This window comes from Anser anser, assembly GCF_964211835.1.
Source record: "Anser anser genome assembly, chromosome: 3".
In the NCBI taxonomy this organism is placed as follows: Eukaryota; Metazoa; Chordata; class Aves; order Anseriformes; family Anatidae; genus Anser; species Anser anser.
In genome coordinates this window covers 6,825,408-6,839,183 of record NC_139722.1, presented here as the reverse complement: position 1 = coordinate 6,839,183, position 13,776 = coordinate 6,825,408, and the positions used below count along the sequence as shown (strand labels likewise).

The 13,776-nt window shown below is 37.7% G+C and overlaps 1 protein-coding gene across 2 annotated transcripts in view; it reads left to right on the top strand.

Annotated features, from left to right (window-relative positions):
* The window catches only part of PTCHD4 (patched domain containing 4), a 99,147-nt gene extending 85,606 nt beyond the window's left edge, over positions 1-13,541 (top strand). For both annotated transcript variants that reach the window (XM_083829806.1, XM_083829805.1), the window contains exon 3: positions 1,972-13,541. In XM_083829806.1, coding sequence (XP_083685932.1) covers positions 1,972-3,605 — 1,634 coding nt within the window. In that variant the 3' untranslated portion in view covers positions 3,606-13,541. The remainder of the gene's footprint in view (positions 1-1,971) is intronic.
* Positions 13,542-13,776: the final 235 nt, after the last annotated feature.

Sequence of the window (13,776 nt, the reverse complement as noted above, 5' to 3'; positions counted from 1 at the left end):
TTGGACTGACTCACCCTAAACTTACCAGGAACTCCAAGGTCCCTTCTGAACCAAGATACTGATTCATAAGACAGCAGTATTGCCACACAGGCTTTTTGCTAACTGCAAGATTTCTGTACTACTGTATATTTATCTTTCACTGGGGATACTGATTTGCAGTAAAACAGGTAACGTTCGAAGAACTTGTCAGTTTATATTGTAATCTACCCTGTCTAGAATGGCTGTCAGGAGTCTGTTTTGGGCAACATAAGCAGCTGTATGAAACCAAACAATTTACATCAAAAAACAAACTCAACAGACTTTTTGTTTACTATTACACACTTCATTATTTGTAAATCTCCTGGTCACATTTCTGGTTTAGTTACAAGAAAATTAGCTCCTGGTTTGTTGCATGCAGTTCTACTGCAGAGAGCAGAGGCACACAGAGACAGGAATACCTGCAATCTCCTACTTCTTTCTCTGCTCAGTAAGGTCTTTATTTATCTTGTTCAGAATTTTACCAGAGTTTGATCCAAAGTGCAGAGAACATTCCTCTTTTTCATTAAAATGTGTTTTTACTTTTTGAACAAAAAACTTGTTTGACAGTCAAACCCTTTTAGCTGTGTTTTTTTAATCTTATTTTTTCCTCCCAGAGTGTAATTCTTTACTGGTAAATAGAATGATATATATATAAATCATAATATACATATATTATGCATCCGAGATATATATATATATATAATATACATTATATAAATGTATAAGAAAAGAATATATATCTAATATATATAATATATTAGATATATGTAAGATATAATATATATATTACATATGTATATCTATATCTATAATATATATAATATCTATCTATATATATAGATGTTAGATATATAACAAATATATATAATCCACATATAAATTATGTGAATATATATATGTATATAATGAATATCTTTTACAAGTTAAACCTTTTCTGGTAAGCTTAGCTTCAACTTTTTCATTCTGTCTCAAAGTTTAATTGCTGTAGATTTTCTGGACTGTGGCTGTGACGAGTAAAATGACAGGAAATCTGCCTTAAGATTCCATTTCTAGCAGAAAAAAATATATCTCTAAAATAGTTCTCAGAATTTAATACAAAATAAGAACCTCTGGAGCACTGTTTGCCTCTGTCTCTTTCTTGAATGTCTGCTTATGTGAACTGAAGGAATTCCTTCTCACCAGGAGGAGCTGAGAGAGAAGGAGAGAGAGAGGGAGACAATCATGAAGAAAACAAAAGTTTTCCAGACAATTAGTGTGAACCAAGGATCTAGCCACTCCTATACTCTCCATCATTATCACCAACATGTCAGCTTTAGTATAGTGTGGAAATTTGCACACAATCACTGAGAAGTGCCAGTTTTAGTTAGAAGGTAGACAACCATCATACAAATTCGTCTGGTTACTTGATGGCAGTATATTTTTTCCTTCGTCAGCCATTAAGAACCAAGATGTCTCTTGGTCAAACCAATTTATTTCTCCAATAACACCATTAATTTCTATTTTCTGGAAGAAAATGTTGTGATTTGTATTAGTAAGCGTTTCAAAATGAACCCCGTAAACCTTGAGAGACGCAGTAAGTTGCCACAAGGAATTTTGAGAAAGAACCCTGAACTTAAGCTAAATTTAATGTTTTCCTTTTTCTTATATAGGCAGTTCATTTGGGAATTGTTCATTAAAATCAATGGGTGTCTTTCAAATGATATTTCACCATTTCATTGCAGGGATGATAAGCATTGAAAGTCTCAGAATATCAGGCTGTTCATCTAAATATCTGCATATTATTTCTGGTATCTAGCTTTACACAGACACATCACAATTTTTCATTTGTTTAAATGTTGACAAAATCATAAAAAAATCTTAGCTGACTTTTTTTTTTTTTTTTGACTGCTGGAGGATGAAAAAGTAGACCTCCTTTATCTGTGCACATGTATATGCTTTGTTTTCTCATTTCAGGTCATGGAACCAAAGGAGTATTTGAACTTCTTTCAGGATGGCGTCGAACCAGAGAGAATCTGCCATTCAAGGACAGAGTAGCAGATGCCTACTCAGATGTCATGGTCTCCTATACAATGACAAGCTCCTTGTATTTCATAGCCTTCGGCATGGGTGCAAGCCCTTTCACCAACATTGAAGCTGTAAAAGTCTTTTGCCAGAACATGTGTGTCTCAATCCTGTTAAACTATTTCTATATCTTCTCCTTCTTCGGCTCCTGCTTGGTCTTTGCTGGCCAGTTGGAGCAGAATCGTTATCACAGCATCTTCTGCTGTAAAATCCCTTCAGCAGAATACCTGGACCGGAAACCTGTGTGGTTCCAGACCATGATGAACGATGGTCATCAGCATACTTCTCATCATGAGACCAACCCGTACCAGCATCACTTTATCCAGCATTTCCTCCGAGAGCATTACAATGAGTGGATTACCAACATCTATGTCAAACCATTTGTGGTGATACTGTATCTCATCTATGCCTCTTTCTCCTTTATGGGGTGCTTACAGATTAACGATGGAGCCAACATTATCAACCTTCTTGCCAGTGAGTCTCCAAGTGTATCCTATGCCCTCATACAGCAAAAGTATTTCAGCAACTACAGCCCAGTGATAGGCTTCTATATTTATGAACCTCTGGAGTACTGGAATGGCACTGTGCAAGAAGACCTAAAAACACTGAGCCAGGGGTTCAACACAGTGTCCTGGATTGAACAGTATTACCAGTACCTTCGAGTGGGTAACATTAGTGCAACCAACAAAAGTGACTTTATCAGTATCCTCCAGAGCTCCTTTTTAAAAAAGCCAGAATTCCAGCACTTCAAAAATGACATCATTTTCTCCAAAGCTGGAGACGAGAACAACATTATTGCTTCTCGTTTGTACCTGGTGGCCAGGACTAGTGAAAACACACAGAGGGAGGCAGTGGAATTGTTGGAAAAGCTGAGACCGCTCTCTCTTATACAGAGCATCAAGTTCATTGTGTTCAATCCTACCTTTGTTTTCATGGACCACTATGGTTTATCAGTAACTATGCCTGTCCTGATTTCTGGTTTTGGCATCCTGCTGGTGTTAATACTGACCTTTTTCCTGGTTATCCACCCTCTGGGAAATTTCTGGTTAATTCTCAGTGTCACCTCAATAGAGCTGGGTGTCCTTGGCTTGATGACCTTATGGAATGTAGACATGGATTGCATTTCTATACTGTGCCTTATCTACACTTTGAATTTTGCCATAGATCACTGTGCACCCCTGCTTTATACATTTGTACTAGCAACTGAGCACACCCGAACTCAGTGTATAAAGAACTCCCTCCAAGAGCATGGGACAGCCATTTTGCAGAACATTTCTTCTTTTCTTATAGGGTTGGTCCCCCTTCTCTTTGTGCCTTCAAACTTGACCTTCACACTGTTCAAATGCTTGCTGCTTGCCGGCAGTTGCACACTTCTGCACTGTTTTGTTATTTTGCCTGTCTTTCTAACCTTTTTCCCACCTTCCAAAAAGCACCACAAGAAAAAGAAACGAGCCAAAAGAAAGGAACGAGAAGAGATCGAATGCATAGAAATTCAGGAGAATCCTGATCATGTGACAGCAGTCTGAAAGGCTCAGAAATCATAATATTTCCTCTTTTTAAAAAAGCGTTGCACAGAGATGCAGGGAAAATAGAGCAAAGATCTCAGCTGCTTGTGCTGGCCAGGTCTGACAAGGCAAAGGAAGATCAAGAAGGGGTATTCATGACACATCAAGGTGCAAACTTTTTTTAACAAAAATAATGAAAGTAAAAATAATCACAAATATTTCCTTTGAATCCTCATTCTCCACCAGGGAAGAGTCTATTGGCCATTAAATGTTCCTGTATCTCAAACTGTAGCTCTAATGGGAATTACCTGTTCTGTCATAATTAAGACTGAAGCAAAGTTGAAAAGAAAAGTTACCACTAAGTAAACAGTAGTGAAAAAAAGACAGAATACTTTGACAAAATTGTCCACAAGAAAACAAACAAAACATTGCAATTGAGAAAAGGGAACAAAACCAAGAGAGATTTAAAAATGCCATGGTATTTTTTTTTCTTATTTTCTTGAGCAAGTTGTTTAAGATAAAACCTATGCACTTGGGAAGTCGATGTTTAAATCAGTCTAAGCCAAAGTACTTCCCAATTTCAGTATATCATGTATATCTACAACACCACAGTTCGAGTTAGTGTGAATTTAGATGGCAAAGCTGTACTGCCAAGGGAGAGAGTTATTGTTTATATAAGAGAATTTATATAAGAGAAGAAATTACCATTGACCATTTGGAAATCTAACATTTAGTGTCTTTAAAACTGACACATGCCATTTATCCCAAGAGGTCACAGCTGGTAGCTATCACCATACCTGCATTTTGGCATTTCTGAATTGTGAAATTCCCCTTGAACTAGCAGATCCCATGAAACTAACCCAGGCCATTACCACTGCAGCAGTATTTGCAGTTCCTGCAGTGTAACACTTTTGAATCCTAATTTATCAGTGTTGACATTAAATACTGAATATTAATCAAGCAGGCGCTTTAAATGTAATGATGGATTGCATATCACAGACATAATGTGATCGTGTTACAGCTGAGTCAGCTCTGGAGCACTCGCACAGTATTATTATTGTGTATTTGGTCCAACAGATGAAGGGATATGTTTGCTGATCCCTGCAATATGCTGCAGGAAGTGGGATTTTCGCCTTCCTTAAGCAAAACATCAGTCAAATACTTGCAACATTAAAAAGAAAAAAAGAAAAAGAAAAAGAAAAAAAAAAACCAACAGGTTTGCGTGGGGCTGAAGAAACCCCTAGCTGTAAAAAGATCAGTCCCCTGTGGGAAGGGGAGGGGAGGGCAGAATGTCTTTATTATTATTACTCCTAAATATCTGAGTGTTGATTGTCTGCAACATAAAGCTTTGCTCTGGCAGTTGAAATTTCACAGAAGAGTGCAGAAAATCCACAGTTACTACGTGACACTAGAAGTTGTACTGTAAAGAACTATGAATGACTTTCTCTGCTATACGGCATAGTAGCCCAAGAGAAGGGATGAAAACTGATTTAGCCATTTCAGTTTGCTCTTGGCCCAGTTCAGCACTGGAGCTCGCCATGTCCATCTCCCCTTTCAGTATTTTAAAAGGGCTTGCTTTCTACTCTCTGGAATATGGTATAGCATCACCTACATGAGCAACGTCTTCCTGAATATATAGTATCCATGAGGACACTATGTAAAGATATCACTATATGGAGTGTTTATATCTACTTTGTATTACTTGTGGGTACCTTTAAAAGACATCTGGAAGCAGTTTGCTTTCCAAAATGTGTATACGTGTTTATTTGTGGCTGGTTAACTGAGTCTCAGACATGCAGAGTTTGCTGACGAGAGTATGTACATATGTTTCACTAAAAAAATCTCTGCAAGAAGTTGATTCTTTGTTCTGTGACATCTCCCACCTCTTTCTACTGCTTCATGGTTAGGGAGAGCCAGACAAAATTCACCTGCAGCACAAAAAGCCATGTGAATGTCAGTTCTAATGTTCATTAACTGCTTCTGTTTTCAAGATATGCAGTTTTTCTCTTCTCTGTCTTTTCTGTACTTTGCCATTACCATTTGCCAAAAAATGACCTCTGTGTTATAGGAGTGGTCAAAGCTCTTGATTGTTCAACTTGTGCAACAAGTTTTAGAGAAAGGTAAACTTTCTAGATAGGCAAAGCTTCCAAAGTTTGAATCCAGACCTAAACTTCAGGTGTATCTAGATCAAGGTTATTGTTTTGACCCAAGATATTCAAGGGTCAGCTGCAAAACTGAGGTCTAAATAGTTTGGTAAGATTTAAGAGCGGGGATGTTTTAATGTTGGGTTATGGCTTATATGTGTCTCTAGTTGGGAAGTATTTACTGACTGTGATCTGCATCTCAAAGACATTGTACAATATCCACCTTTTCAGAACAGTTGGTTCTGAATGTCAAGGCTTCTATACCTTTTCTTACATTTCCTCCACTGTCCATACAAAACTGGATTATCGTAGCACACCTATGACCCCTGTGTATCACTTCTGAAGGTGTCCTTTTTCCCACCTGCTCTGTGTGTCACAATGGAAGTTATTGGTCTTCTCTTGTACCACAGAGATGTATCCCAGGGATCTCTGTCATGCATTGTTTTGAAGAACGTAACATTTTCCAAAGCCATCAAAGCAGGGATTCATCTCATCTAACTGTGGATGTTGACGATGTAGATATTAATATCTAAGCTTCCTTTATGGACATAAGAGGGGGACAGATACCTCTCATCTTTTTTACATCTGTTCATTAGGAGTAAATGAATCACACCTTTAAAATGCCTGTTTCTGACTATTGGTGGTAAAGGAAGCTCGGAGCAATTCAGACACAGATATCAGCAATGCCAATGCATCTAAGTTTGGTGAGATTAACCCCACCTAAAATGTCCAAACATCAAGTGAAAGAAAAAAGAAAAAGCCTTAGAAAATTGCCTTCCAAGAGTCTATTTTAGGGATAATTCCCTGGTGTAATTCAGCTCAAAAATTATGTTTGGCTTCTGAGGCCTTTATGCAAAACAGAGCTTATACAATTGCCAGGGAGAATAGTGAGCTAAGAAATCAGGAGATGTTAATATTGAGGGTGGGCTCACACAAATGAGCTAGAGTATAATGAGATGTCAAACCAGTTTCTCTCTCAGTACCATACATGTGCAGTGGGAGACACAAAATGCACAGAATGTACTCTGGGACTAGGAGTTTTTTATTTCGATGTCAACGCAGGAATGGAGCAAAAAACAAATCAGATCTTCCATGGAAGTCATTTTGTTACTTTACTTACCAACCATTTTCCAGACCTACCAGGAAAGACCATTGCAACTGTTACTTCTGCAGATATGTCAGTCTCCGTGGACCAAGGAAAACTTCTTCTCAAGCTAAAAAAGTGATTTTTTTTCCAATAATTCAGCCACACCAGAACAATTTGGGGATGGGGAGTCCATATTTTTTAATGTCTTGTCCTATTTTTTGCTTGTTTTGCTTTCAGGATTTTTCAATAATTTTGACCCATTTCTGCAGCCTCATGGCACCTCTTCAGCTCAGCTGGAGCTACATATGTATGTGTGAACATAGGACATAGCCCACACACCAAATCAATTTGACACTCTCATCTATGCTGCATATTGGATCTTCATTATACTTTTTTTTTAAACCAGTTTCCATAAGTTCCCTGGGATGGTGTACATCTTCCTTTAATGTCTGTTTATATATATATATATATATTCTACATAAGCTGGCAAGAGTTCTGTGTGATTTTCCTACTTTGTTTGGTTTCATTCCCTCACTGTTAGTTTAAGTTCACTGTTGAGATAACTCTGTTGAAGTCAACAGGTTTATTTCCATGATATATATGGCTTTGCATGTTTTCTATCCAGCAAGAAGTGAAACCATGACAAATGAACCTCTTCATTGTTGATATGCTTGTTGAATAATGTATCTGTCTATACTATATAGCCATTGTTGCATGCTGCATTCAGGAGGCTGGAGTGGAGGTGTCCTGTAATTTTTTCCATTACACTTTTCCATACTGGCTGTTTTAACTGTAACTAACCTACTCCTGTCTTTTTTGTTAGAATTAAGATTTTACCTCTGTAGTCCAGTACTTGAAGTTTCATAAATTTATTGCCTAACAAATCAACGTACTTTTTATGGCCAAGATAGGTATGAATGCATGGCACCTTGCATGTATAATATAGAGATTACTTTCAGGACTATCATTCTCAGCCTTTTACCTCAAAAACTTCCTATGTAGGATGTAACCTGCTACATGCTAATATCTATCTGAGTTCAGCTGAGCAACTCTAGTTTCAAAATTTTCTTCAGTGGGAAAGAAAGGAACTAGGGGGGAAGGAAGAAATATGAAGTAAAGTAGTTGTATAATCAGCGTTATTTTTTTACCTAAAAGGCTCTCACTGCTCTGCTCTTAATTAAGTCACACTGAGTAGTGACTCAAGCATAATTAAGATTTATTTCAATGGAGTTATTCCATATTTCACTATGACAAGAACTTGGCTTATTGTCCTTAAGGAAGCACAATGCTAAGTCTCTTAGATTAATTTTTTTTGTAATTATAGACTTTAATAACTTGTTTTTCGTTGCAACGCTAGGTTTTTGAGTACCTCAAGATCTCATTTGAAGACCTAGGAAACACTAAAAAGAAGCAAAGCTAGGCAGTCAGTGAACAAGAGACATGTTAGGGAAAAGGGTACTTCAGAGAGAGGCAGTGTATCCTTCAACAAAGGTCTAAATAAAAAGTGATGTTAAGACTGTCTCAGAAGTATGTTACTGTGATGGAAATCCCCAGGTTAAAGTGAAGTGGAAACCAAGTGAAGCATGTTGTGTGGAGGATAATGTAAATAGATTATAGACAGTCAAAACTTTGATTCTTGGCCTATACAATCTTACTCAAACAAGAAGACATTTGAACTGGGAAGGAGACTGAATATGGAAAGAAGCTCATCCATCACCCAAAATGTTTCTTTTCACCATAGACTTGCATAAAGGAAAATCATAAACCAAGTGAGTGGGCCTCTCTATAACCTGTTTTCCACTTGCACCAAAGAAGGGATCACATCTTGGGTTTCACAACCCCTTGGGAAGAAAATTCAAAGCTGCTTCTTTACGTGATACAGTTGTGAATGAGAACTGGAAGATTCACACCATGTTGCAAGAGCACATGTTCCATGCCCTCATTGTTTGTTCTCTTCCTTCTTCAGCAGCACCACAGTCTCCTGGAGGTACCTGCCTGGCAAAGTTCCTGCATTTCTCCAGGAGTAATCTGGAATTCGTCATCACAGCAGCACACAGGCAAACACCTCACACCACGACATTTTCAGGGCTTTTTTAGAGGTGTTCTTTGAGAGATCCCCATTTCTCACTGCAGAGCCCCTAACAAAATCCCACCTGCCTGACACTGGAGAGGTGCACTTCTTCTTCTGACACAACAGTCAGGAAGTTTTGGGGAAGATTTTCATCTTAATCCACAAGGCTTTCTTTTACCCATGTGTTTCAACCTCCTTCATGGCTTAAAAGCAAACGATCCGATGTGAAATTTAGATGTTCATCCTACCTATAGTAGTGTGCAATGTTGCTTATCAACAAAGTTGATGTGGGTAGTTATTTTTCGGCACAAACATAGGGATCTGACCTCCTTGCCCAGACCCCCAGACAAAATCTTGCTGAAAACAAAGAAGGATGAAACAGTTTCAAACTTCATCTTTCCTTGGATTCGTTGTCTCCTCTCTGTCATACCAACGTGCCCGCACCACTACTCAAGTTTTCTTCCTGCTTCCTCATTAGAGAAAGTAAAGTTTCTCCTTCCCACTCCCTGAGGCTGTCTTTCCTTTGCAGCTCAACTTATTTTGTACTTTAATCTTCCATGTGAGCTCTCGACCTCTTCAAAATTTTCCTTTTTTTTTTTCTTTTTTTTCTTTTTTAAACTCTGAGACCATAACCCTGTTGAAATAAATGGGAGATGCTTGGATGCATCAAAGTGCAGAGTCTGTTACAGAAGCAGCTAATTTATAACAGCACTCAAATAGCTCGAAACTTTCATCAGACAGAAAATTGTCTGTAAGAAAACTCAGAAAATAATTAAGCTTAATTTTTTCTGCACTTTTTATCTCATAAAATTCTATTATTTGTGTTCTTTTTACAGTAGGCATTACTTTTTTTTAGCACTCCTTTATCTTAGAAGTGCATAGTTTTCCTCTGCATTTCTGTCTCAGAAAGAAAAATAAATGGATATTTCTTCATGCCCTAGAAAAGAAAATACTGTCCCTGCTAGGAACATTTTGTGCCAAGTTTCTGCTCAGAGCACATTTTCCAGGCTGAATTATACATGCCACTGGAAGCAAGTATTTCTGGTGGAAATGCTGATACAGTCTTAACTAGAGAAAAATTAATGGTACTTCAACATTGTACTGCTTAACTTCATCTTCTCTGCATCAGCCTGCTGGATATTCTGGGCAGTATTTCTAATACAGATTAATAATGGTGTCACCATTGCTTGCCACACCACTACTTTGGCAATATCAGATGGGTAGTTCTCGTAAAGACACATCAGAGCCTATCCTGTTTATGTACTAAATTCCTGACGAGATTAGCACGGCTTCTGCCAGAGCAGGGATATATTCCAGGACAAAGTAGTGTGACAGCTCTCTACTGTAAGCGTGCTTCTCATTCTGGGCTTTGGCACCTCCCAGCTGTATGTTGGATGTTGCACTGAGTTCCTTTGTAAAGGACAAAGAGCATTATTTTTGTTTCAATAAGCCACTTGAGAATGTATCATGAAAGAATTTAGATTCATTCATGGATATAATTTTTTTACATGGGAGTTGGAATAGGAATGTCAGTTGAGTGAATTGTAAAAGTCTCCACAAATAGAGAAATCTTGGTCCAAAACATTTTTTTCTTTTGTTTCTACTGTCATTCTGGCATTAGATGTCTTTGATCTTATTTCATCTCATTGATATAGACTGGAGTTTTTTCACACATTGCAGTGAAGATGAATCTTGATCTACAAAAATATCCTGTTTGTCAGAAGCAGACTTTCTTTTGGAGGAAGCCCCACTGGTTTCAGCTCCATGTCAATGGAGTTGCAGCATCTGGCAGCAGCAATGTTGGTTTGTACCTCTTCAGAGATAGGCTCTTACTCTCAGTGTGTAAACCTGAATATCAAATATGTAGGATTTGTGGGATGTGTGATCTCGTTTCGTCTCTACATTAAAAAAAAATAATAAAAATAATAATAAAAAAAAAGAGGTGGTCGCAAAATTTAGTTCTGCTACCAAATCAACTTTCCATCATTAGGTAGAAAAACAAAGTGTGGCAAAGTCACCTGTTCCTGTGAGAGCTTCAGAAAAGTATCATCTGGCTATGAAAACAGCTAGAAACAGTGACAGCAGCTAGGCCTGAAGAATTTGTTCTCTTCTGACTACCTCAAAGATCCACATGTATAAAAACAAATTGCTACTGAACAGTACCATGAAACTTGCTCATACTGGCCATGATACAACCAACTGAAGTACAGAAGTTAGGGGCCAACCTCTTAAGACCAAGGCAATTGCCTTTGGAGGTGATTCCAGGTAATTGTATGACACAGGGACTGGAATTAATCTTCAAAACTATGAAGTCTCTAGGGAAGATCCTGGCACAGCTTTGGCCTGGAAAACTACTTTCCCTCCCCAGCAATTTCCAGGCACAGTCTGGATGCTGGCATGTTCCAAGGACCATTCCCACCAGACTGTTTATTTGTAGTTACCCATTTTTCCGAATATAGGACAGTTCAATAGTATTGACATTGACAGACCATGCCAGCCTCCTTCAGGGCCAGAGAGCATCCATCCCCTGTCAATGCTCGCTTTATTGGAAAGTTATAGCTTTAGACCCTGATGCAGCCTATATTCATATCGGTATTTTACTTCTGAAGATCTTAATCTGGCAAAGCACTCAAGTAAATGACTTCATTTAATCAAATTCTTAAGTCTCATGGACTGGGACATCTTTAGATTTAAGCATGTGTTTAAGTACTGAGCTAAATAAGGATGCACTTATCTCTGCTTCAAGTTAAATATGAGTTGTACAGAAAAAGAGGCCTTAAAAGAAAAGGCCCATTTCCCATAACATACTAAATCCTGCAATTACAGTAGCAATTTCACAATATATAGGAAGACCGTGCCAAGGACATATATTTTTCAGGGTTTCAATTTCCCTGATGTGAAACATCTCAGGGACATTTTAGTGATTTGTTACAGTCATACAACACTCAGGCAAGAACAAAGCCTTGCTGAGCACTTCTCCCGGAAAAAGAGTAACAAGAAGATATTTGACTCAGAATGAGAATACAGTATTTTATGATGTTAAAGCTCATTTTTAAAATAAAAATATTAAACTTCTAATGCCATTCATTATTTGTTTCAAGTGATATTCTGGAGAAGTGCTAGATGTGCCTCTGTTATGGATGAGAGAGGAATTGCTTGATGAAATTAAATCCAGCTTTACCAATAAAAAGAAAAACTGGCTTTGTGCCCAGTATAAAACTTACTATGGCATCATCTGCTATTTTTTAATTAAATTAAATGTGAATGATGACATGCATGGGACAGAAGTGGAGAAGCATGCTATACATGTCCTTGGGCTGCATCTGGTGAGGAACACCTATGCACACCAGGAAGAGAGACTGAGTCCCCATTCCTGCCAAAACAGATGCAACTGCCAAGCCAGAAACATTGTGAATAATCCCACTGGCTTCAGTGAAGCCATCAGGATGTATTTAAAGATATGCACATAAGCCTTTGCCTGAGTGAGGATTGAGATAAGGAGATATTCTAATATTAAAAGGAGACAGAGGGTCTTAAATCAGGCATTTCTTCAGCATTTGTAAAAAGGTTCAGTGTAACTAAATTGTTCCTTAAAAGAAAAAAATGCTTTTTAAAAATAAAATATCAAGCTCAATAGCAATACAGGCAATATAAGTATTTAAGAGTCTAATGAGAAAGATAACAGTATTTTTTCAGGAAATTAGTTCTGCCCCTTGTGATGTCTGTAGCCAATGTATCATGGAAATGCACGATCACACAAAAAAGGAAGTAGCAGAATTCATCTGTCCTAACTCAGGCACACAAAAAATCAGATATCAAATAGCTCCCCTTCTGCTTGTAGTCAAAGGAGAGAAATAGGTACTGCAATTCATCTAGCTCAGATAGCTATTCTAGGATAAGGCCCCTTGCACGCATCCAACGGCAGCTAACAGAGCTGGTGAATAGCCCAGGATGAGTAGAAAATATACCTGTGAGCACATGTCTAAAGAGGTGTCAGATTAGCCACTCCAAGGTATCTATGCTCATAGTAACTGCAATGAAAACGCCGATAAATAATTTTCCAATGATGGGTATCAATAGGTTTGATTTTTTGCATTGTTTGGGGAAGGGGTTCTAAAATGGGTCATTATGGCTCCAGGATGGGAGCTGGGTGACTGGAACATTGCGAACCATGCAGTTGTGAGCAGCCAAGAATCACTGCAGGGAGAAGAACACAAAAAGGACTGAATTAAGCAAGTACTGCAGGGTCAGATGAAGGGCATTTTTTTCTAAATGTTATTTATGTCCATTTGCACTCTAATTAAACATAATGTTTGTTCTTTTTTTTTTTTTTTTTAAGCCCGTGGTGATTAGCTTTTCTATCTCCCTTTTAAGTTGTAGAATTTGCTTAACCTTTCTTTGTATGAATTTAGCATTAGGTGTTTAATTACTGAAATTTCTCAGGTGTGGGCAATTTTACTATGCTACGAATAAACACCATGAGTCAATATTGTTTTCCCTCCCTCATAAAGCTCCCTTGTTGCTGAAAACTGTTAATGTTTTTCAAGATTATACCATGACCATATTTGTATAAAAGCCTTTTACTGAGCTTGAAATTCTATACCAAATACTTATGTCTTTGAAAGATTGGATTCTTCAATAAAATATATTCGTCTTTAATATTAGAATTTTCCCTTTCTTTAATGGAAAGATATTCAGTATTAATGCACACTACAGGATGATTTTGTCAGGTACCTGTTCCCCCACATTTAGTTTTAGAGGAAATGTACAGGCTTTTTGTTTTGTTGTTGTCGTTTTTTATTTTATTTATTTATTTATTTATGTATTTTAAGAGCAAACGTGAAGATAAGACCTTGGGCAGCTCCAGGAACTGGCACCTCACAAGGTGTG